This window comes from Battus philenor, unplaced genomic scaffold (genome assembly GCF_028537555.1).
Source record: "Battus philenor isolate CCGP_79_NKW_IND1 unplaced genomic scaffold, ilBatPhil1.0.hap1 SCAF_4, whole genome shotgun sequence".
NCBI lineage: Eukaryota > Metazoa > Arthropoda > Insecta > Lepidoptera > Papilionidae > Battus > Battus philenor.
In genome coordinates this window covers 6,584,642-6,609,790 of record NW_027181704.1, presented here as the reverse complement: position 1 = coordinate 6,609,790, position 25,149 = coordinate 6,584,642, and the positions used below count along the sequence as shown (strand labels likewise).

The window sequence follows — 25,149 nt, the reverse complement described above, 5'->3', positions numbered from 1 at the left end:
AGGATTTGTGTTAATAGATACCTCTTTGAACATCGACAACATGTTGGAAATGATTTCTGATATTTCTTGTTCTGAAACTATTTTAGAAACTTGTTCCATTAAGCATTTTTTCGCCAACTCCGTAAGTTCCTCGTCATCTGGGTCACTAAAATAAGCACAAGTAAGATATAATTATAACAAATTTCAAAGAATATTCTTATGTATAATACATAATGCTTTTGCCAAGGAATATTAATTTCAGAAGCACTTTGCAATATTTGATTAAACTTTGTACTGGCGGAATATTGGTTACTTTTGCCCTATTTACATTAACAGATTTGGCACTCAGTCTAAAGCTCTTCCAAAACAAGTGAGCTTGAGAGTTCTTTTAAGAGTCTCGAATCGGGCCACAATACAAATAGAAGGGCCACCGAACTCTAAGATAGATGCTTTTTGGAGTGACTAGGACCAGGTCCTCGAGAGGGGACCTCGTCAGCTTGGTCGGTTGCTATCAACTTGCTACAATTATGATTGTTTAGGAAAGTTATTTGTGGGAGAATAAAGTTAAACGACGAAGAGTACGATAGCAAAGTCCTGCCCACAATACGTGACAGTTTCTTCTGTATGCTACATGATTTTGTCTGACTGTGAATCGTGTTAATTTTACTGTCGTGTCGTCCGGAAAATCGAGAAATTTGTTTCTTCTTAGGACGGTGCGACGTTTGAACGTCCTCGGGGGGACTGCTATGTGACTGGTGATGGCAGTTGCAATTAGAGGATTAGAAAATGGGGCGGCAGAATCAGAATACTTGAATGCCAGTTTGAGGGATTTAACGAGCGAAAGTAACCAACATTGCCCAGCAGATTGGCGTTTGGTTGAAGTGGCAGTGGGCAAGCCACATCTTGCAGAATAGAAAGCCGCTGGGGCTTTATGGTCTCGAAGTTAAGACCGCAGAAGGGCAAATGCAAAATCTTGTTGTAATTTACAAGGTTCAAACCGCTTCTAACCGGTCCTTTTGGAAATCTGTAGCGGAGACTTATGTTCAGCAGTGGAAGATTTACGGCTGAAATGGTCATAATGAATATACGATATATACATTGATTCTCATATTCAAATAGATTACGTGATCATCAGCGGTGATAATTCAGCGATAAGACGTGGCGGAAGAGTGGATGCGGCTGTGGCCATGGAGTTGGCGGTGGCCAAAACACGTGGTCTGGCCGTATGACACCACTGCACCCCGCCATCTTCCTGAGACCAGAACCCGCCCTGCTGCATCAGCTGCAGGACATTATTTTTTTTTTGAAAACTGCACTTTTATCTGACTCATAACTGTTAGCTAAGGTTTCAATTTCAAGAATATATATTATTTCATTTTCAGAATCTCTTCAACCTTGTCTAGTTATTGTCAGTTCATTGTTGATGGTATGGAAGATAACAAATCTAAAATCTTAATTCGTAAACTTAACCTAAATCTCACTTATGTCTCTTGAGAGTGGTTTTGAGTATGTATTGGGAGGTCAATGGCTAATTTAGATCAGCAGGCCGGCTCCACACCGAGAAACTAATATCCCAAACTTGACAGTTGTTACTAATTTTATTTTATATTATTCTATTTAGGGTTTTTAACCAGCACCATTTTCCAATATGTGAATAATACAAGCATGTAGTTAGGGAAAGACAGTGCCGTATCTCTCAAAGAAGCTGTAAAATTGCAAAATCTGCGATTGGTCAAATTTAAGATATTGTATTTATTTTATTGTATTTTTTTTTGGTTCCAATTATACAGCAATGTGCGTATAGATTAATGGCATTTAATTAGAATTTAAATATTTCAGTTTAAATTAAAATATCAACAACCGACTTTTTTCTCTTAAATATTTTAACATTTTGTTTTTTTAAGATCTTATCTTAAGGTCTTTTTTACTTAAGATCAAAGCCGGTGTCAGATTTTATATAAAAACTTTTTTGTACCTGGAGCAGGAAAGCGTGCAGCGCGCAGGAGCCCCACTGGTCACGGCGTGCACGATGCAGTCCGCGCACTAATAACATCACACGGCTCTGTCCGTCGCCGCCCTGCCCGCCAGACCGCACAGCGTTACTCTACAACACAAATTTGAAAATGTCCACAACAGTATCAAAGCAGCCTAGTATCGTACGCTGCATATTGTTAGTAAATAATAACAGAAACTTATAATTGTACGAGAAAAATAACGTACCCGTTTCAATTCTGCTATAATATCAGCTGGTTCTAAAATAGGTGTGCAGTCTATAGTTATAACAGTCGAATTTGATTCTTTGCTAACGTACTCCGCCAAAATGCTGAAAGACAGACGATGAACATTTTAAAACAAAAATTGCAAAAATATAAACTAACATACTAGCTAAAATATTTTGATTTTTAAAACTCACTTCTTAGCGCATGCTTGTGGTCCAATTAGAAGTGCATGAGAATGTTGGGCTGTCACGTTCGCCCGTAGTGATGGCTCGCACTGGGAGAGCCGGGGTGAAAAGTAAAGTGAATCTGCAACCCATTCGCCCGACTGAGGCCGGTCACTGACAGGCGGGCCAAGTAAACGCGACATCTAAAATGTATCGAATTATTATAGAATTTCCTTATTTAGCGCTGCATTGCTTAATGGCTTTATCGTTAGGGATATTTAATTTTTTCAACATAAAGTCGATATACTTAGAATCAAATTTACCGCTTTTTAAAAAACACAAAAATAATTTATGCACCTGGGTGATATATTTAGTAAGTAGCATTTTTGCTGTTAATGAAAACGATTGTTTTATAGTGTTTAATATTGAATACATTAAGGGTAGCAATAAAATTAAACTACAATTTAGTTTCAAAGCATTGGATCTCAAAGATAATCGTATGTATGTATATCTGTACAGTGTTATAGGAGCAATATTAGTTAAAACTAGTAAACAAGGTATTTACCTCGGTATGAAAATCATCAAGAGCGGTTTCTTTTATAATGCCAATTATACTACGCTGGACAGCTAAATAAACTAATTCTTCTGGCGACATGTGAACGGAATTCGTCACGTTGTTTTCAATTATGTGTTCAAATTGTGTCAGTATTTGCTTTACCTGTAATAAATAGTTATACACATACATATATAAATATATGATAATACTTCTAGAAATTTATTAAGGCTTCCAATTCGTCACCGCAGGAACGCTCATGTTCTTTCTACTCTCTATAACATCCTATACAATCCCTCTGCTCCTTCTTATCTCCGTAACCTCTTCCACTTCTCCCGGGCCCAGGACAAACCTTGTCGTACGAACGTAAGGACGTCACTGGCCATCCCCACCCATCACTCTGATTTCTTTTCCTATTCCTTCACTGTCCATGCTGCAAGATTATGGAACGCTCTCCCCTACGAAGTACGTGATTGTCCATCATTACCTGTATTTAAAAAGCGAGTCAAAGAGCACTATTTATCGCTAGTTGTCTAGTATATATAATATTTTTAGTTATATATGTTATATATGTATTTATGCTTATACTATGTATATATATTATTTATTATGCTTATTTATGTAAGTATATAATATGTAAGTATACATTTATGTTCATGTTAAGTATGTAATTATGGTCAAAAGTCGTATCTATTGTAAATATTTCAATTTAATTATTGTGCACGTTGTGTCTGCCTTACTTTTTATGAATCTCCTTCCGTAGGCCTACTGGAAGAAATTTCTGGTTAGAAATAAGTAGTGCCTGTTGTGTCAGTTATATTTGTATTGTTACTTTAGTGTTTTTATTGTGTACAATAAACTGTTAAATAAATAAAATAAATAAATAAGATGGCTGCCAAAGGCGAGCAGTATCAAAGTCATTGCGGAGAGCTAGGAGATCATTGTTCTGCCGGTTCGCTTCGGAGATGTTTGTAAAGCTGTTTGAAATAAGAATAATAATTCGAGCTAAATTATAAGGTGCATCTATTATATGTTGAATCGTAATTAATAACAGACTAATATTAATAGTAGTGCACAATTGTTCCATACCCGTTAAACCCACACATATTTAGTGCGCGCACACACATAAAAATGTATGTTAATTTTATTGTAAATAATAATTATAATTAATAATTAAAATAATAATTTTATTGTAAATAAATAAAAGAGAAATGACAAACCATAGTGCTATTGTATAACTTCAAGGTGACGTCAGACTTGTGCCGATCGAACCATTCTATGCATTTCTTAATAGTTTGATACAGTATCGGTTTAGACAGCTTCCCCAGTTCGCTTTCTAATTCCGTCTTACGCGTCCAACATTCTAACACCTCCTCTGCACAATTGTCCTCGTCGCTGCAACCAACACTTGTCATTATCATAACTTAAGCCGTAAGACGTCTACTACTGAACATAAGCTTCCCCCTTGGATTTCCTAAAGAACAGACGCGGTCTGTGCACTGTGTCTTCTGACGAACTTGTGGGTGGACGTCCTCCGTTGCGCTTGATGGTCTATAGTCTTTAATGTAGGACATCAAAGCCTTCTGTTATGTACATATAGCAGTCATCTGTTATGCATGCTATATGGTCTACCCATTGTCTTGTACTTGGCAGTCCTAGTTACCTTTACTTGCATATTTTTAGAGTCAATACCGACAATAATTATTGAGTTTTCCAATAAATATGTAAGTAGTATCTGTAAACTTTTGATTACAACAGGACCGTGCTACAAGTCAAACAGCCAATGAAATGGGTAACTGATAGAAAATGCGTATGACATTAGATTCACCGTTATACATACATTGTTTAAGAAGTGTTTAAATAAATAAATGTCAACCTTATATTTTCGATCGCATTATTTATCACAATTCACCGTTTTATCATCCGGATCATTCGAATTTACACCATTGGATTATATTTTGCGAAGCTATTTAAAAGATATATGCAAGTAAGAGACCAATTGAATCGTGTGGTCTTAAAACTGAATATTCTTCACAGGGTTGACGAAGAAGACTCGCTGTTATCAAAACGTGATTGAAAATTTTGACGTATACAAGAATCTTTATAATTGGACCGTGAATAAACTGGATTCGAAATAGAATTTTTTATCGCTGGCAGTTTTTTTATCGCCATCAGAAATGCTCCTTTATTACTCGCAAGGGACCTTTGATATTTATTTTACAGAAACTAAACATTTTATGTTAACAAAAATATTACCCTACTCAAGTGTCATGCATCGAAACTCAGTTGGTAACGAGCTTGTGTTTTTTGTCGTAAGCTGTAATATAGCAGTAATTAAAGTAGACCTTCGAAAAAATAAACTTACCTGAGCAAGATGATGCCTAATCGTGACACTGTGGCAGGCGACGCATGCTCCAAGCTGTGAGTCTCGAACACGAAATTAACGTTCTGTCCAAATTGCACGCGCCAGCCCGAAGGGAGCGTCAGCAGCCGATTGTCGTCCAGCACCGAATTCAGAGCCTCGATCCATTCCGGGTCTATATCTCCGTCGCATATTACCCATGACCATACATCTGTTAGGACAAATAGTATTATTTACATTCCACTGATATATACATATACAAAAGTAATATATTTATTTGACAAACGACTATAAATACGTTTCAAGCCGATGCGTGACAATCTTCGCACATTACCGATGTAAACTCATCAAGCTTATTATGTTATTTCTTCAAAAGATATCTTTATTAGTTTTTGGTGTTTTTTTGAGTACAGTTAAGGATTTTGCGTTTTAATCGGATATATCTAAAGTTACTTTCAGGTTAAAAATCTTCATAGTACCGTACATATCAAAAAAGGTGGCGAAGGGCAGCAATATTTTTATTAAAAGACTTTATTAAATAAAACAATTTGAAAAACTATAGCAATAAGAGATAAAGTTTATATCAGCTGTATTTTACCTTGTGGTTGATTGGATACTTCAAGTGCGACCGTAGAAATAACCCCGTCGGTCCACTGGCGGGTGTCGTGGTCTATGTTCCCCAACAAGCAACTCCGGCTCATTGCTTTGGGATATATTACGTACTCAACTACATTTTTCCCTTGTTTCAATAGCGCCTGAAAATTTGTAAATAATAAAAAAACACAACATAGCCATTGAACATTAAAATGTTTCAAATTTAATTTAAGCAATTTGAAAAGTTTTATATGCATTTTGGGACAATTAAAAGATATTCATTTATTCATACAGTTATCCATTTTGGATCATTTATCACTATCTTATCTAATAGATCATTTACCATTTATCACTCGTGTACGCTAAGAGTGTGTACGTGTGTGTACGTGTATGATATTAGAAGAGCATAATTCGATAGAAAATAGAATCGCAAATCAACTCGACTGACGCTATTAGATTTGGTGTAGTCTTCTAGTTCCTATATCTTATAGTTATGGCCAAGGTTGACTAGAGGTCATTTAACACCAAATTCCACAATCAAATTTTCTTGGTCTAATTAACCTCGAGCCTGCCAACATATATCATTTAAGTTATAGTTTTCGTTAAGTCAACTTACAGTTTTCAGTAAACGTCTAATGGTGGACTTTCCCGTTCCGGGTGGACCAACGATAGCTACACCCATACGTTGTTGCAGTTGTTCATACAATTCCATACATTTCTGCACCTAAAAATTATATTTATAATTTAAATAATCACAAATTTAAAATATTAGTAATTTTGTGCCCGTTTCGTCTATGTTCAATGTCCGAAGGCCGTAGGAGCCGAAATGTTCTCGGGTGGCGACTACGAGCCGGTAGACGATCTAAGACATAATCAAGGTCCTCGTGGCGGTCTTTAGAGAAAAATTATGCCTTACAGTGAGCTGCTAATGGCTGACATGACGATGATAGTATACTTCCACATGTCTGCAAAACCTCAAAAAAAAACGTCACCAAATCAAACTTGTGAGTGGGTGTTTGATTTGGCTTGTGTTGTATTTTTCCAAATATTTGTAGTCGAGGCGTTCCAGTGTCTGTTATTTGTTAACCATAGGGTATTTGGCCGATAGAAAAACTAGTTTAATATAATACAATAATTCGTGGTCGTCGACGTCCTTTCTGCCCCTATACACCTACTAAAAGGTTTAGGCCAACCCCCTAAAGTTATTTATAAATCTGGGGATAGACAATAATTACATATGCACAAATAAAAAAGATCTATAACAGTTCAGTCTTACCTGATCTTTCTTATATACCAGTTCAAGATCTTGTACTGAAGACTCAATTGCAGTAAAAATGGGATCGACTGTGGTCTCCTCCTCGGGTATACCGGAGAAAACGATCGATAATATACTCTCGAATCTGAAATGCGCCGTTGTTTTTAATTTTTTTAAAGTTAAGTGAAAATGATGTATTGATCGAGGAACCAACCTCCGTGCATCGTGTTTCGTGAGTTTAGAGAGATTGTTGAGGCGCAGTACTCTGCGTAGTAGCATACGCTGCTGTTGCTCCGAAGCGTCGGCGTGCGTCGATAACGCAATGCCACAGCTCCCAACAGCTGCCTTCAACGCGCGCAGGCCCCAATCGTAGTGACGCTGTCCGCTTAATAACATGCTGTAATTGCATAGTATATTTATTGATCTCTTTATATCAGAATAGGAGCTTACTGCAATGTATAGGCCTTTCTAAAAGATTGCCACGATGGCTGGTCTTGCGCTGCCTTAACTAAATATAAAGTCGGTCCACCAAGTGACAGCCTACCCACGCTACGTCTAACGGATTTTAGTGACATCGGTTGAACGAACGATTTGTCTCGCCCACTGCTACTTCTGACGAGAAATTTGACCATCGCTCTTTGGTTAATCCTATGCCTTCTTATTAGACCTATTGTCGATAACCACGACTCAGATCACTGTGTAGAGACCTACGTTTTTAGACATTGCGGTATATTAGACTAGTAAAATTCGGAGCGATTTATAAATATTAATTTTAGAAAGGCACCACCAATGTGAAAGTTATCGTATCCTGTTTGATAGATAACGAGAAATAACAAAGAAACTCAGTGTTAACAAGATTTGGATTTCCGACTTTATAATTTACCTGGCCATAGTGAAGACCGTGTATAGGTCATCAGCACGAGCGTGGGGTTCCGCGAGGCAGTGTGCGGTGAATAGTTGTCGTGCAAGCTCGTCGCCGCGTGGTTGCGACATGCTAACGGGGCGAAGCACACGGCACAGGGCTGCCGGCAGCGCGCGTCTGCCCCCATATCCACGACTACAGGGGTTCATTGTCGCCGCCACACCGCACCACTCCGACACTGTCACCTGAATACAATATCCAAATAAATATAGAAGAAACCCAAGAATCTTCATGAATTTATTTCTGCCGTAGGACATCTATTGCTGGACAGATTTTCAAAAAGACTGGATGAAAGCGGACCGTATCCTGCATCTTCAGAAGACTTTAACAAGGCAGTCTGATTCGTCGTGATTGTCTCGTCCGACGCTGCGCTTGCCAGACCATCTAGACTCCAGAAGCCCTAGAGGTCATCTGTTCCATGCTCCGTATGTCCTGCCACTACAACTTGCCAATCAGCTGAACTAGGCATCAACAACACGAAAGTTCAACCCGGACTCCGCGTCGACCTACCGCGTGCTCTGCAATGTGATGCTAAAGACGTGTCGAACCCAGTTGTCGGATTACGGGGGATTCTCTGAGTACCTATATGGTATGGTTTACAGTCAAAGAATTCTCCCTTGTTGTGGACCAGACTGTGGTGCACGTGATCACTTGCTGTCCCGTTTCAAATGAGCACGAGCCGACTGTAAGCTAGAGATTGGGAAGAAAATAGAAAGCGGCAGCATCTCGTCCTTGATGATGAATGGGGAAAGCAGCTGCATTTTATTACAGTATAAAAAATAGTAAAGGTGGTAACTCGAAAAAACAAAACATTGGAAGTAAGGTCGGGTAGGAGTATACTGGATACAAAAAACATTGTAAAATTGAAAGTAGAATTCAAGTTTTAAAATTTTATTAGTGTCCAAAGCATCACAACAATGTAAAAGTACATAAAATAATTATTGTTTAATTTTTAATGGAAATATAAATGCAAATTCTATGCAGTGTTGTACGAAATGTACCGAAGGTACGAATGCGATGCATGGAAAGAGTGTATAAAAATGCTACAGAGTGTGGAGAAAATCTGAGTGACAAAAGAAGGAAAGGAATGAAATAAACTGAAGAAGGAAAAGAAAAAAGAATAAGAACGTACTAAAAATGTAACGAGAACGAGAAGCCCCAAAAGAAGACGCTATAAAAAAAGCTGAATAATGTCGGTTGTATTTTCTCTATGGCTCGTTTTACAACTGAGTTTGCCAATGAGACCAACAGAGACCCTTTTGCGTGCCGGAAGTCATCACTGGTTACACAGATTGATCGTAAAATTTTATCTTAAAGCACTGAGGGATATTCGACAAGAAGATGTTCGAAAACCTTTCATGAAAAGAACTCATAAATTTTGTACCAAGGAGGTATTATAATTTAAGTAATTTATTTAGCTACTCACATGTTTTCCATTTAGTAACGCCTCCGCTTTTGAACCGGCATTGCTTCGCATGGCGGCCAGCAGCGACGTGAACTGATGGGACACGGTGGCTAGCGTGGCACTCGACAAACGATTGAATTCATCAAAGCAGCCCCATGCACCAGAAAGTGCTAGTCCAGTTAGAAGTCGTCCCATGCATTCTCCGTCCATTGCCTAAATGAAATATAACGCCCATTGCAAGGCATAGGCTTTCCCCAAAGATCGCCACAATCTTTCCCCAAAGATCGCCACAATGACAAATGGAGGAATTGTAGATATATGTATAATACATATACATCACAACATCTCAGAACCTATTACATATAGGCACTGGAAATTACCTAGAATATTCCTTACTCAGGAAAAAAGGTTAGTTAAGAACGGATTTTATGTAATTCTGCTCACAAGAGGAGTTAAAAAAGTGTTTAGAAAAAAAATATTTTTTTAAACTCTAACTCTTATATGTGTCAAACTTGACCTGAATACTCATATTAATTTTTTGAAACTTACAGGATTTTTTTATAAAACTACACCCACAAAGGCAGTGCGGACCGCGCGAAGTGTTCCGCCGACTTTACAACTAGTATAGGATAAATTACTAAAGACATTATAATATATGTACGGTTTTCTCAATGTAGACATAATAGATATACTTCACACTTATAATTATTATATTTGTAATACAGCATTTCCTGTTACGTCAATGCGCTATTGCCAAAAACTGACTGGTCTTGTTAAAGAGCTATTGCAACCGTTGTACTGCGCCTTAGAAAAATAGGGTGAGGGCCAAAAATAGAGCAAGTGTGCCACCACCGCAAGCGTTGACGGCAGACTGACGTAACGGATTAACAAATACTCTTCTTAACTAAGACTGTTCTAGACTAATTAATATACACAAATAGGTTAAAACTTGTGTTAAAAATTTAGTACAAAGTAATGAGTTGAGTTATTTAAAACAACAATCACAATTTAATCGCTTCGGGTGATAAAATCATAAAAGGGCAGAGTAAAATTACCTCATCGCAGTTAAACACCAAAACGAGGCGTCCAACTAAGCCTCCAAGAGCTTTCACAGATTCCGTCTTGCCTGTTCCAGCGGGGCCAAAGGGGTTACCCACCGAGCCCAGATGTAACGACTGAAATGAAATAAATAATCACAACACTTCCTCAAAAATACACGAACTCATAAATAATTTTTGGTATTGTTACTGTAATAAACATAACAAAACATAATAGATGGGATGACATTCGCTATTTTAAATGAGGGGTGTTAGGCTATATTGTAAATGGTACAATTACCTGAGTTAAGATCAAAAAGCATTCATCAGCTAATTTAGTGCGTACAAACTGCCCAGTGTTGACGCCGAGATATTCATACGAATATGATATTTTGGCTAATCCCATTTGTGCTTCTATTTCTTTTGTCTTTAGCAAGTAAAATCTGGAAACACATTTATATCGAAATTATCAAATTAATAAGTCGCTTAATAATAAATTTTCTTTTTCGAATACTAAAAATTATTATTACGGTCGTAAATATTTTTATTACACTGCAAGTTTATATAATATTAAAACTTCAAAGTATTTTCATTAAAGAAGGTAAAATAACTAAAGAGAAAGACGATCACCTACTCGCTGGACTGATGCAGTTACAAAAAGCGTGCAAATCCACTGTGCACGTTTTCACAAACCTTTACGAAAACTGAACAGCCTGGAAAAAATTAATAGCAGGGACAGACATGATTGCCTACGACCCGTTTATGAGAAAACGTTTAAAAAGAAGAAACTTGAAGTATCAACTTATGATTTTCAAAATTGTGCCTGTTTACGTGTTAACTATTTGCATAATAGCAAAGTTATGATCATTGTGTTGTCGGTTATAACTTACGGATCCGAAATGTGGTCGTTTACGGTGGGCGTTATAACAAAGTTAAAGGTCACCCAAAGAGCAATAAAAAGAACTATGCTCGCAATTTCGCTACGAGATCGAAAACAAAATGAAGAGATTCATAGAAGAACCAAGGCTACCAATGTAGTTCGTCTGAAATAGCAGTGAGCTGTCCACATCGCTCGTGCAATCGATGTCCGATGTATCCAAAAGGTTCTCGTGTGACAACCACGAACCGGTAAACGCGGCATGGGTAGAGGCCCCCCAATAGTTGGACCGAAGACATTGTTAGGGTCGCTGGAAGTCACTGAAGGCAAGCATAGGTCATCGTAGCGCTCTTTGGGGAGACCATGCCTTGCAGTGGGTGCCTATCGGCTTAAAAAAAGAAAGCCTTGTTCTATACTCTTGCTATGTCGATAGTATCGAACGCATCCAACGCCGGTTCCTACGTTATCTTCAAAATTAATGTGATTTATATGACAGTGATTATCTGAATCGATGTAGGCGTCACCATCCACTGCCCTTGGTGAAGCGCAGGGAGTTGGCAGATATCATGTATCAAGCCGAAATTTTAAATGGTTCTGTCGATTGCCCCGAGCTCATTAGTTCTATATTTATAAATGTTCCATCTTATCACCTGAGAAATCCTAAGCCACTTTCTGTTCCTAATGGTCGCAGTTACTATCGAAATAACCCATTTTTGTAGCGAGCTCCGCGTAGGTTGAATGAATTAGTCGAAATAAATTTAATTTGACGTTTTTAGTGTCAATCCATATGCATTAAGTCGCAAATACATGAACGATTTCTTTGGTTCTCGAATTTAAAATAACAAGTTTTTTGTTTATTTGTACATTGTTTGCGTATGCGTATGTGCATGCAAATGCATATATGTATACATGCATGTGTATGTGAGTATACGTTTTTATGTATCTTGTAAGAGTTTGTTCCTTATCCCGTATGTGCTATAGAGTTTATTGGGTAACTTTTGTCTATGTAGGATTATGTTCCTTCTGCACGTCCTCACAATGTATGTAATTATAAAAGACGGAAACTTGTAATGATCCCTTGATGTATAAATCACATGTTAAAATGTAACTAGTTATTAAGTTTGCTAAACGAGAATAAAATAAAAAAAATATTATTACTCTAGTGATGAGACAATTTTTAAGGATAAGTTTTATTAAATTTCACATCATTTTGTACATCAGCCATACATATAACATTTACCCGAAGACCCGAGTATAATTGAAGAACCTCCGTACTTGTGCGTAAACTGTCCCATTATCAATTAACGCGTAGTTTCATAAGACCATTATAAGATGCCGTGATTTGATTTCCTAACGAAAAGATCATATTTTAAATATGTTTAAGAACTAAAAGTAATCACCTGAGCTGTTTCTGCCAAAGCCAATCATCTGTAGAGGTTATATTGTGGTCTATTAGAGTTCTCACTACAGTTGTGTAATGAGCACACTGAAGTATGAGCGCTTGACGTTTTTGTTTCTCGCACTCGTCTTCTACCTCGGCGGCCGCGTAATACGAATTTTCTTTTTCCACATTTGCCATCAATTTGTGCAGTTCCTTAGAAGCAATAGCCTTTTCCGCCTGTTCGGTGAACCTAATGTTCTGCGCTAAGCAAAGTATTTGCGTTGGCAGTGAAAATGGATCCTGCATCTGCGAACTGCTGTTGACCATGCAGTTCAATACAAGATTCCTTAATGTCGATCTTATCTCCTTTTCGAGATTTTTAAGCCATACCTGTATAATATAATAGAATAAAAATTTTAGTAAATTAGTTAATAAATATTATCACTTCCAAATTAGTGCGATGTGTCTATAATTAATTTTGTCACGATAAAAAAATTATTTCAACGTTAAATACAGGAAACAACTTTTTTCTTATATTCAAAGTTTCAAGAGTACAAGTAATATAAAATGATTAGAAGTAGGATAAAAATTAAATGGTTGTATAATAAAACTAGATCAGAATGGCATTAACATCAGCAATTATCCGCCATGATTTTTTTTTCATAATTTCAGCTGTAGGAGGTATGCTGAACATGGGCCTCCGCCATAGATTTACAATAAAATTGATAGGAAAGCGATTTGCATCCAGCTTATAGATGAACGTCCTGATTTGCGCTTGCGGGTCCGTGGTTTACTCTCCAGAACCTTAAAGTCCCATGAGCTATCTGTTTTGCAAGCTATGTGGTCGGCCCACTTCAATTTGCCAACGCGCTGAGCTATGTCGGTTATATAGGTTAGTCTACGGATTTCCTCACATCCCATTCGACTTCATATAGTAATCCAAAGCATAGTTCTCTCCACGGCTTTTTGAACGATTTAACTTACCAATGAGGTTTAGATTAAAAGGCCACATTTCAATACATATAGTTCAATACACATAATTTCAATTCCAATAGTGTTTTATTTATATATAAAAAACGTATAATCAAATTAAACATAACTAACCTCAACAGGACAGTCTATATCCACTGGATGATCTAAATGAAATATTTCTCCGTAGTGACTACAAAGTGCAGTAATAGACAGTCCTGAAGGTCCAAGTTTCACACTAGTTATACCCGGAAAGAGTTTTTTCAAATGCGATTGCATTACAGCTTCTCTTCCCTCCGCGCCGTCTCTAGCTTGTCCTAGCAATTCCAGTAAATCGTCATCACTGAGAAAATATAGACGGGGAAAAATTGATCTTTTTTCCTGGAATAAAGAGTAATAAAAATAATTCAATATTCGCTCTTGGACTAGATAATAAAGTTAAAATTCCTTTCATTACAATAGTCAAGAGGGATTTTTTCTAGAAACAATAAAAAAGGCGATAATCTCTTCTATTCTATTAATATTAGCCAAATGATAAGAAACGAAGTTTCGTGGAATTTTGACTTTGGCGGACTAAATGTATCTCTGCTTGAGTGAGTATTAAGAGGGTAAAGACAATCTATTATTTCTGCGAACGAACACAGAAAAGAAATCTCTTTGAATTCTACTTTCATTCTCAAGAAAAAAAATAAGTTTTAATGATTAAAACATAATAATAGTTTATTGTTTTCCCGATTTTAATACATATCATTGTAATTGCAGCGGCAGGATGTTCACTTCTGCACATTAGTTTTACCCATAGATTTATAATAAGACTGGTTGAAAGTAGCCTGCATGAAGGCGTCTACCAAGGGCTTTAAGAAAATCAACAGTTTAATGATGGAAGTCCTATATTGCGCTTGCGGGTCCGTGGTTTACCCTGTACAATTTTTTCTTTCTCATCGGCCTTCGGTTGCACGCTATGTGGCATGCTCAATGTCACTTCACCTAAAAATTTATTTCAAAAATATTTTAAAAAACCTACGTCTATATATTGGTTAAGAGCCGACTGACAACTATTAAGTTGTTCTGTAATTGCGTCGAGTGTTGGCTGCAACCTCGCGGACTGCATCAAGGCGGATATACGGGGATCGGATTCGAGTATCCGCGCCACTTGACGAAATCCTTGATCCACTTTGCGAAACTTCGAACCCAGTTCTCCGTCATCGTTACATAAGATCGGTTCCAGGTACAGCCACCTAGAATTTAGTAGCTGATTGTTTACATATTATTAATATTTTTATTGTCATAACATCAGAGTTACGATAACATTTAATGCTTTATAAAACATTCTACACAAGTTATAGCCTGTCTCGTAAATTGTATTAGACAGAAATAACATTTCAGACTGGTTTGCAACGAAAGATTTAGGCATAGATAATTAGATCCGATTTAGGCAACAGTAAGATCAGAAAAAAAATTGAAATTGAAGGGCTATTTAAAAATAATTTTGAAGCAACTGCGAGATTATATAGCTATGCTGCATGCGAAGAGTCTTATTTATCTGCGCAGTAAGTAAGTAGCTGTCACATCACGACAGTGTTTAGTGTAGAATCGACATTTCCTTGTGAAACGTAATCGATGTGTTACCGCGATTTCCGTGTGGGTGTAGTTTTAGCGGAGAAACATCCTTCACGATCAAAATTAGGTTGGCGGTTGAAACAAGGAAAAGCTGCGTCGCTGAGGGCTGAGATAGGCTGATATTTAACACGTTCACTGCGGCTTGAGGTCGATTCAGCCTCATGGTAGACTTTGCACTGGTGCGGCCGTAAAACTCGCGTTTTCTCTCTAGTGCGGCGGCTGTTTACACTCAACCGAAACATGAGGCAGAAAAGGCCTCAATCGCACTACTAGGAAGTTCAGCTTGAGGCTGATTCGACCTCTGCCGCACCAGCAGAAAGTTCTTCTAAATTGGGCCCGCAGTGAACGTGTTAAGTACTCGCTATCTTAGTACTAATGGTCTTTGGATGGCGTAATATTAGGCTTGCTTGTTGTTAAGTGTTAAGAGAATAAAAGTTAATAAGTTAAAAATGTTTACGCGCACCTTCCTAAGATGCAAAAGGATAAGATTTATTTCATATATTTATAGTTTTTACAAATTGTTTTTTTTAATTTTAAATTTAAAGAAACTATGGAAAAAAATATTTTTCTATAACAAATATTTAATTTCTTATATTCAATAAAATAAATATTTAATTTTAATTTCTATGAAATATCAAATGCACATGGCTATTGTACGTCTTTTTACTCTTGAATCTGAATTAAGTTTTGTAAATAAATAAAGAACATTCGTGTTTAGAAAATATTAACTTATTATCAACCAGCGAATTAGACTTTTAGATAAAGCCCATCAACAGGTCAATGTGTATCCGGAATTTCGTCTAAATGGTCAAGAGCCATGATTAAAAGCTGATGCGAATAGACTTTAGATAAAACTAATGCAACTTGTTTCAATAAAGATCCTCACTCCTATCCATGGGTCTATATATCTTGATATATGAGATATCTAGCACACTACGTCACCTGCGTTGCGCTCGATGTGCGGCCCGTAGTAACTGTCTGGCAGCCTTCAGGCGCGTCTCCCAGCGTGAGCACGTGTCGCTGCCGCCACCCACTGACGACACAACCCATTGCTTCTCTTCGATCTAAGCATTCGATTAAATTGTTTACTGCTACTAAAACTAGACTCTTAGTAATGTTTAAAATAAATCACTGTTAGCCTAGTGATTGGGCATTGCGACTACATACACAGTACATATCATTGCTCAAAAACGGTGAAGGAAAACTCGTAGAGACTTGTATGTAGGATCAAGTATTCTTAACATATGTAATAGCCACTGGTCTTAGGTCCGTGCTGGGAATTTCGATCCTTACCCTCTTCCTGAAAGGTCTATTGTGGCATCTTCAAAATACTTGCACCCAAAAAGTAAAGTTAAGGTACCCATTTAAAAGCAAACACCAACAGCTTTTTGTTATTAAAAAGATCATTTTAACATATATTTTAATAATTTCGCCATTTAAGGAGATCACTGGCCGTTCACACAGTTTATAACTAGTACCAGCTACCAACGACATTCTAGAAAAAGTAAGAAGTTATTTTAAATAAACAAATCACAATGGTTTATGCGAGTAGAACAGTGGAAAGAGGTAAATTGAATAGAAATTGTATAACCTTGTTCAAAATTTCCTTGAAATCTTTGACGATGGGAACAGGCCGTTTGGCTTTATCGTTGTGGTAGAGTATGGCGAGGCGAGCGCCCGCGTACCACAGCTCAAGCTCGCTGACAGCGCTTCTCACGGCGGACTCGTTAGATGCCGATATGCAGATTTTCTAGTGGCAATAATAATTTATATTAGAACTTGTGGAGTCTATATTCCACAGCTATATCTTTTTAATTTTATTATTTTGATCAGAAATCGAAGCGAACGAAAAATACAACAAATACGTCTTCGTTGAGTTAGCAAATCCTTCGTGGGTCCGAGTTTACGCACATGAAATAAAATTTCACACGATATCTTAAATCATCAGTGTTTTAGTTTAAAACATAAAATTAAAAGTATATTATTAGATTAATCTTATCACAGCATTGCAGACTTTTTGTTGATCGAAATGTGTGGAACTTGGCCATTGAAATTATTTGCAGGGTTGTTGGATTTTCTTTTCCAAAATTTACAGCTAAATGATAAAAAGAACATCTACGTAAACGGTTATACAAACCGTTTCAATCTCACCGGTTTTCGAGATCGTTGATTTTTCACCTAAAGCTTTTTTTCGATATACAAATGAATTATTTATTATAGCCAACGAATTAAACATACGTTAATTTAAGCATGTGCTTTTAAGTTATCAAATAAATTTCCCGACTTTTTTTTATTAATTTTGTATCGAAACTTTAAGTTTCTATTTTAATTATGACCCGAATATTCAAAATAAACTTCTCTAAACCTACTATTTTTGAGTTAATCGGCACGAATACTACATTCGTGGTAAGTGCCGATTTGTTATATGTTATTACTTGTTCTCTTTTAATAATAACATCCTAAATATGACTTTAACTATGTATATGAGATATTCGTTATAAGTCTATACCATAGTCCTACAGAAAATAAGTAAATACTTCAGACTACCAGGACAAAGGTGGCCACAGTGACCTGATGAATGCGCTGCCCGCACCAACTAGTAGTGGGAGGGCTTATCCGCAGTCCGACAACACTTACCTGTAAAGCTTTCACTTGTTTTTTTATATTATTTGCTGCGGCCAATAAATCCTTTAGCTTCAATGATTCAGGTGGTTTGTATTCGATGTCTAGAAGGCTGAATACTTCACTCCAGTGACGTTCAGTAAAGTCAGCGCCCCGAAGATACTTCAATGCAATCGTGAGATCCTGCAAGATATAATAGCGCTATACAGTAACTTAATAGTTAATACCAGATAATACAAATATGTACCATTGGTTAGTAATAGCGAGATAAGGAAAAGTTTACGTGTATCTGCCGTTTGCAAGTCGCGGACGCATACTCTTACTACTCTGTCCTACGACATCTGGTCATCCCGTACAACAAAAAAGCAACAAAGCGATCTTTTTTGTGAACAGATATGATGACAAAAAGAAAATAAATATAAAGAAATGCATACGCGCGCAAACAAATTGATGCGCTGAAAAGTTAATACTTTAGGGAACGGTTTTTTTTATTGTTCTATCTTTTAATTTTAATTTGTGGCTTAAATACAAAGTAGTATATTGATATTACTGTAGTTAGCGGAGTGAGTAATATATTGATAGTAGTTACTACATAAACTGTATAAATATACTGTTTTAGCTTGTTACTTATTTACATTTAGTAAATAATAAACACTTATCACGAAAAAAAAACAATATACATAAAAATTACCTTACCGTCTATCTATTATTCTTATAATAAGAACATTTTCTATGTAGAAAGTGGTATTAAAATAAACATCTTACGGAATATTTTTCGATTTGTTGTTTAAGGTACAAAGTAATCGTAGTGTAAGGCTCTATCTGAGAGCCCCATTTAAGCGTAAACTCGTCCAGTAGATGGAGCTTCTTTTGAAACACTATCCAATCTTGTTCGGTAATTGATTCGTACTCTGCAATTATGTTAACAAATGGATATTAAAAATTACATACAATTTTATCACAAAATTTTATATTCCGTAGCTATAGATTTACTTTTACAATTACAATTTACTAAGGTGTACAAAATAAATTTAACAAGAATATATTAACAACTATTATTTATATTTAAATACAAAACTTTAGTTCTTCGCCATACCATCATGATAATCCTTCATAATCGTCCACTGTTCAACATATTCTTTAATTAATTTATCTGCTTCTTTCCATGTTTCGGGGATATCAAATTGTATATTGAATTTTTCAAATTCATTCCTGCAAAAGGCAAACGGCGAGACTAGAAAAGTTACATACACTAATATACAATTTGGTAGACGCGCCGCAAGATGAACGAATAAAGTATGAAATATTTTATTCATTAGAAGCACCTCGGTTTGCAAAATCGACAATCTAATTTGGTGAAAATGGTTACCACAACTTTAATGCTATTGAAAGAGTTGTACTGCGATTTAGTTAAAGCTAATAGTTATTTAATCATTTAAAGTTAATCTATTAGTTAATTCTCTATAGGGGAGTATCGTCAATTTCGTAAAGTCAGTCCGCAGTCCAAGCTCCCGGTGGCGACGATTTAAATTTTTCCCGCCCCCACGCCGCTGTGTTTTTCTAACGCACGCAAGATGATGAAACCGTCATTTAATCTATTGCGCCCTTTCAACCAATTTAAGATATTGCTACTCAGAATTTATCCGAAAAATAAGTACGGATAAGAAAGTGACTAATACATAAAAAACGAAGAAATAGGTGTTTTCTCCTCAGTATACTACAAATGACAGGTGATGGGGTCAGACGACACATCTGTATAAACTTACTGCAGTTCATTTCTATCAATACAGTATTTCTCCCACTGGCCGTGTGCTTCAAAGATGGATCGACATCGCTCCACCATTTCCTCATAGTCTGCTCCTTGTGTATTATCCAGACGTGATTTAGCTTGAACCCAACGCGACAACCAGATTTCTACGTTCATATTAAGGTTTTCCCATTCGCCTTTCAGGCTAGATTTCACTATTTCTGCCTAAAATATAAAGGTATATATATCATTCGACCTAAATATCATGTCAATTTCATCACTATCATTGTGTCAGCTGGAAAACGCCCACTAGGCAAAGGCTCTCCTGACCGATCTGGCATTGGTCGTATTCAGAGTCTTCTCTTGACCTTGACCATGTCGCCCAGTAGAGGGCATACGCACACTGCATCTACCGGTTCTTGGTGACCGCACAAGAAACTGACGGCCCAGACGGTCGTTACTTGCATGAACGGTGTGCCCTGCCCACTGGCACTTAATGTCAATTTATTAATCATTATTGTAAAGGTAATACGAGAATAATTCGAGTAGTCAATTTATATTACAGTAAGACAATTTATATAACAGACAGTCAATACCCAGATAAACCTATTTATATAGAAAGAAAAGATCATAGATGGCTTTAGTGGTACGAATTAACAGCTGTTGTCATTTTCTCACCATGTAAATCAATACAGTCTTTTACGCTACATGCCTGTGTACAAGAAAGACAAGTGTTGTGCCGTGAATAATCAATTTCGTGAAACGATGGTAAATTATACAAATGCTAGGCGTAAAATTTTTCTATCCAAAGCTAAGACTTATGATGCAACTATATACCTGGTGTTGAAACATTTGCTGCTGGGCCAGCATCTGTTCGCGTACTTTTAGCCACTCCTTGATGGTATTGTCGATGATAGGATCTCCACCCCATGTGCGCAGCATGTGACCTTTTCTTTTCATATTCTCTACTAGTTTTTCCATCTATAACAGAGACCATAGTTGTAAAAAGTTACAAATAATTAAATGATACAAGCATCCTCTCCGAGGGAGGGCAGGACGGAGCCGCAAACCTTTCGCATTTTTGTGAGCAGTGGAAATGTTATACAATCAAACGCAATATGGACACACGAAGAGGAATTTTAAGGGGTATACAATCAGAAAATATGTTAGCATAAAACTTATGCTGCGATATTAATAGAAAATAAAATTATACCTCCGGCAGTTTCTCCTGTAACACTTGTTGCTTCATACTAATTTCCGCCAGCTCCTTGGCATTTTTTGGCAAAGCTTTGTTATCAAGCATAAGCACGGCGTTGGCAACGAAGGTGTTCAACAGTGCACTGTCACTTCGGCAGCTGGCCTGCAGAGAAGACATCAGGCAAGCCCACAGATTCCGTGTTTGCGCCTCAAACTCGCGTCGTAAAGTTGCCGTGCCAACAGATATCCACGCTATCTTTTCGTCCTCGCTGTACAAAAATTCCATAATAAAATACCAAACGGGCCTTGGTTCGGTCGATACGGGCATTAGTAGGTTCCCGCCCAGGTTTCATTGCACCGAGTTACTTCATGCAGCGTGCCTAAATGAGCTAATACCTAATGAGCTTGGCGGTCTAGGATGGAATAAAGCTCTTAATCTTAGTTACTGTAAATAAGTCTTTATCTAAAGCGTTCAGTACTATAGTACCTTAATTCTGAGTTTTTGATTATTATACAAGTTTACTTCAACCTGACAACCTTCAACTCATTTATCAAATGTCATTGGTACATATAGTTAGGCCTGAAAGGATCTCGAGTGGCGACCACGAGGTGATAGACGCGACGAGGGGGTTCCACCACTATGTGGACTGAATGCGAGCAGCGCAAGACCGGTCATCGTGGCGGTCTTTGGGGAAAGCCTATACCTTGCAGTGGACTTCTATTATCTGTCATGATGATATAATAACGCATAATTTGATCAAATGGTACACATATTTTGTACGTCCTGTTTGGCACTAATCGGTGTAACATTAATCCTTTATCTGCGAGCTGGCGGGCGGTGCACTTTATTGCACGACTACGACTGCATGTGCGGAAGTAGCTATATATTGGTCCTTTTCTTACTTAGGATGGACTTCCGCAAAATAACGCCTGATTCCATTAATTATTAAGACACTAAGTCGAATATAAGAAGATTCTCCAAAATTATCGTATCGAAGTGTGTTATTTTAATCGATATTATATTAGTAATGCTAGAGTTGCCAATAACATTATTTTAGGCTTTTTTGCCGACAAATATTTCTACCTGCTAATTATTTTAATGAATGTAAAACAATATTTTGTGACGTCTTACACATTCAAACTGATTTATAATAAAATTCATTCAGCCACTGTGAATCTACTATAGTTAGATTTTCGGAAGATAATTAGTTACACTAAAAATTTTAAATAACTTACAAAGACATTTTAGCAATTGCTTGTCCATACGCCTTGCAAGCTTTAAAATTATTTTCCCAGTCGATTGGCTCTTGCAGTGTCTCGTTGCATAAAGCGTCAAGGTCGGGCACACAAGCGAGAGCCAAACGGCGCGTCCAGTCATCGCAAGCATTGGCTAAGGAAGCTAAAGTTGTCTCCAATTGATGAACAGCTTTATTTCCCAGCCAGCTGTGCCTACAAAAGAAAGTTTACAATAAGTTTTATTAACAAAAAGTACAAATCAGGCATGTCTTCGTTATTTATCAGAAATTGTCTTATAATTTAATAGTCTTCAGGAGTCTTATTGACACAACTTTCCCAATTAGGTATCTTAATGTATAGCGACAAATTTTATAAATCACTGTTTAGTATACGTAATTGCAAATTTATGTTTTACTTATGTTTCTTTCCGTTTTATTGTGTTTGATCACTTATCTAACGCAAATCTGTATTATGACGTGATTAAATTTCGTTACCCAAATAGTTTCTTTAACAACAGTTCTTCACAAACTTTGTCAAAACAGTTTGCTTTAATGATATGTACATAACCAAAAATATTTCTGTCAAAGGTGTTATTTTAAAAAATTTTCAAGCATAGCATTTAACAATTTAGACACCATGAATTTAATAATAGTTGATTTTTTTTTAAATTAAATTTCTAAGATTACATCATCGCGATTGATTACGCTAATACTCGCTCATGGTCAAAAGATGATAAATGAACAGAAATAAAAAACATGAACATATTATTACATTAACATAGTAGTTCAATTTACTTATTGACTATTGATGAAAATATCGATTGTTTGGATGTTATTGTGCCACTTAATCCTACGAATTGCGCCGGAAGAGACACAAGACGTCGAAGCTGATGATAATGTTGAACTCGAACCTCTTCCAGTGGCGGCTGGGAGCGCACCATACGAGCTCTGTGAATAAAACGTAGTTTCTTTATTTAGCGTTTACCAAATACATTTAATACGTTAATAAATCCTGAAAATAATGTAAACTGCTTATAAATGTCCAAATACAATAAAACTCATCCCCACCTTTCCCCCAACCAGTCTCGCCGCGCGAATACCTAATCGTACAGGGGTTAGGACGATGAGAGTAACAGAGTGGGACATAATGCAGGCTTTGTTAGGATAGTGCTAACAAATTTCATGGATTATTTTGGTATTACAGCGGTGTTTTTACAGGGCGATGAAGACGTCGATTCTAGACCTTTTGCATTAGTTATTTCACCATTCCATAGACAGACGGGACGCAACGGACGCACCATTAAGTGACCTCGGTTTGTGCACGAAACCAGTTCAGTATTCATGATTGTGCGGAAGGGTTCATTGTGGACTGTATCTATAGGCTAGGACCAGTCTTTGCAATTGGCAGTCGCAGCTATCGTCTGACATGAACGAATTAATAAATAAATGTAATTAAAGATTAAACCAACCGCAGTACAAGGTCAACTCTGGCAGGTGGGAAATGAGTATGAAGCGATAACAGCGTCTTTATATATTGATACTCAAGCGCTTTATAGAGCTGCCAGTCCCAGTGCAATCGCCATTGCTCCGTATTCTTGTAACCGTTAGCTTCGACCTAAAATAAAAAAATCACGCATTCTTTCACTATGGTTGATTAAATTAATCATATTGTAAACAATCTTAATAAATCTTATTAGTAAACATAAAAATAAAAATTTATTTGAGGTATGTAGACCATATTGTGTTAGAACTTATTTTAATTTTTAAAAAATATACCTTCTCAATTATATCTCTTATTTCTTTAATATTTTTCTTCCATTCAGCTTGTTTCACTAGAAGTTCTGTATCCATTAATTTCTCAACAACGTTTCTTATAGCGATATGTTGACTAGTTAAGTACGCATTCTGAAACAGTCATAAATCCTTAACTTCATAATTCGCGCATCCGGTAATCAATATTATTTGCTTATTTGAAATATGTTACATTGTCATACGCTATACTATATTAAATAAGGTATTCAACTAAATGGTATCAAGATTAAAGTTTCAAACATGTTATATTAATAGGCGGTAAACATTATATTTTCTGATCAAACAATCAGCGTCTATCTAAATCCTGCTTAAAAAATAAACTAATAAAACAACAGAAAATACAATAAGTAATTGAGGCATTTATCAGCGGGCTGGCGGGCGGTGCCCTTTATTGCACGACTATTAGTTCTTTTCTTAATAAAGGTTAATGTTAATAAATAGTTTAAAAAGGGACCTTGTCGTTAATAAGTATATATAAATATCTGTGACACTCTTGTTTTGAAAAAGCTAAATTATGAGCGAAAAAAGAGAAAGTTATTGTAATTGAATCGAAAAAAGGCACGGCACAAAATACTTGACAGTTCTAGATGGAACTATAATATATCAACAGTGAGGAAAACAAATAAAGGTGTATCGGTTTTTTTCCTTACTTTTGATACGTAACTATCTAAAATTTTATCTTTGAAAACTATTGCCTAGTAGTAAGTAGTTCACTTTATCTAGCAATAAAGATGAAAGTTTTTATTCACAAGTTAATGTATGATTTATAATAGTTCTTAGTCAATGCTGTTCATAGTTTTCTTGTTATAAGTTAATCTATATTTAAGTACCTGTGTTTCCAGTTTAAGAACCATTTTCTTTAACTGATCCGTATATTTAGACAGCTGTTCGATATCATTCCAGTAAACGGCTTTCTGCTCTTGGACCAGTGCGGACATGTCTAATGCCGCTTGCAGCATCATGGGACGTGTTGATGGGATCATTCGTTCGCCCAGAGTATTGTGAAACGATGCTACCTGCAATAGTTCAAACATCAACACTGTCAAGTTTACCGTTTTGCATGCACGCATGATCTTTAATAATAAATAAAAAGAAAAGGTGGAAATGGATATCGCGCATACACAAATTCTTGCAACGAAAATATATGAATCATTATTTTTTTGTTTATGATTTAATTATTAAAATTCCTTTGAATTTAA

General features: G+C 36.6%; 1 protein-coding gene across 1 annotated transcript in view; it reads right to left on the bottom strand.

Annotated features, from left to right (window-relative positions):
* The window catches only part of btv (beethoven), a 63,546-nt gene that overhangs the window by 26,000 nt on the left and 12,397 nt on the right, over nt 1-25,149 (bottom strand). The window contains exons 13-44 of the mRNA XM_068771964.1: nt 24,781-24,966; nt 23,915-24,043; nt 23,608-23,753; nt 22,934-23,086; nt 22,140-22,352; nt 20,920-21,172; nt 20,544-20,687; nt 19,726-19,931; nt 19,056-19,171; nt 18,725-18,870; nt 17,975-18,142; nt 16,929-17,087; nt 16,280-16,401; nt 14,742-14,955; nt 13,853-14,098; nt 12,768-13,138; nt 10,792-10,933; nt 10,509-10,628; nt 9,475-9,666; nt 8,010-8,233; nt 7,341-7,523; nt 7,148-7,271; nt 6,488-6,595; nt 5,876-6,032; nt 5,281-5,488; nt 4,136-4,310; nt 2,928-3,080; nt 2,393-2,565; nt 2,200-2,302; nt 1,955-2,083; nt 1,104-1,261; nt 22-145 (exon numbers count right to left, since the gene is read on the bottom strand). Of these exons, the coding sequence (XP_068628065.1) occupies nt 22-145; nt 1,104-1,261; nt 1,955-2,083; nt 2,200-2,302; nt 2,393-2,565; nt 2,928-3,080; nt 4,136-4,310; nt 5,281-5,488; nt 5,876-6,032; nt 6,488-6,595; nt 7,148-7,271; nt 7,341-7,523; nt 8,010-8,233; nt 9,475-9,666; nt 10,509-10,628; nt 10,792-10,933; nt 12,768-13,138; nt 13,853-14,098; nt 14,742-14,955; nt 16,280-16,401; nt 16,929-17,087; nt 17,975-18,142; nt 18,725-18,870; nt 19,056-19,171; nt 19,726-19,931; nt 20,544-20,687; nt 20,920-21,172; nt 22,140-22,352; nt 22,934-23,086; nt 23,608-23,753; nt 23,915-24,043; nt 24,781-24,966 (5,445 nt within the window). The remainder of the gene's footprint in view (nt 1-21; nt 146-1,103; nt 1,262-1,954; nt 2,084-2,199; nt 2,303-2,392; nt 2,566-2,927; nt 3,081-4,135; nt 4,311-5,280; nt 5,489-5,875; nt 6,033-6,487; nt 6,596-7,147; nt 7,272-7,340; nt 7,524-8,009; nt 8,234-9,474; nt 9,667-10,508; nt 10,629-10,791; nt 10,934-12,767; nt 13,139-13,852; nt 14,099-14,741; nt 14,956-16,279; nt 16,402-16,928; nt 17,088-17,974; nt 18,143-18,724; nt 18,871-19,055; nt 19,172-19,725; nt 19,932-20,543; nt 20,688-20,919; nt 21,173-22,139; nt 22,353-22,933; nt 23,087-23,607; nt 23,754-23,914; nt 24,044-24,780; nt 24,967-25,149) is intronic.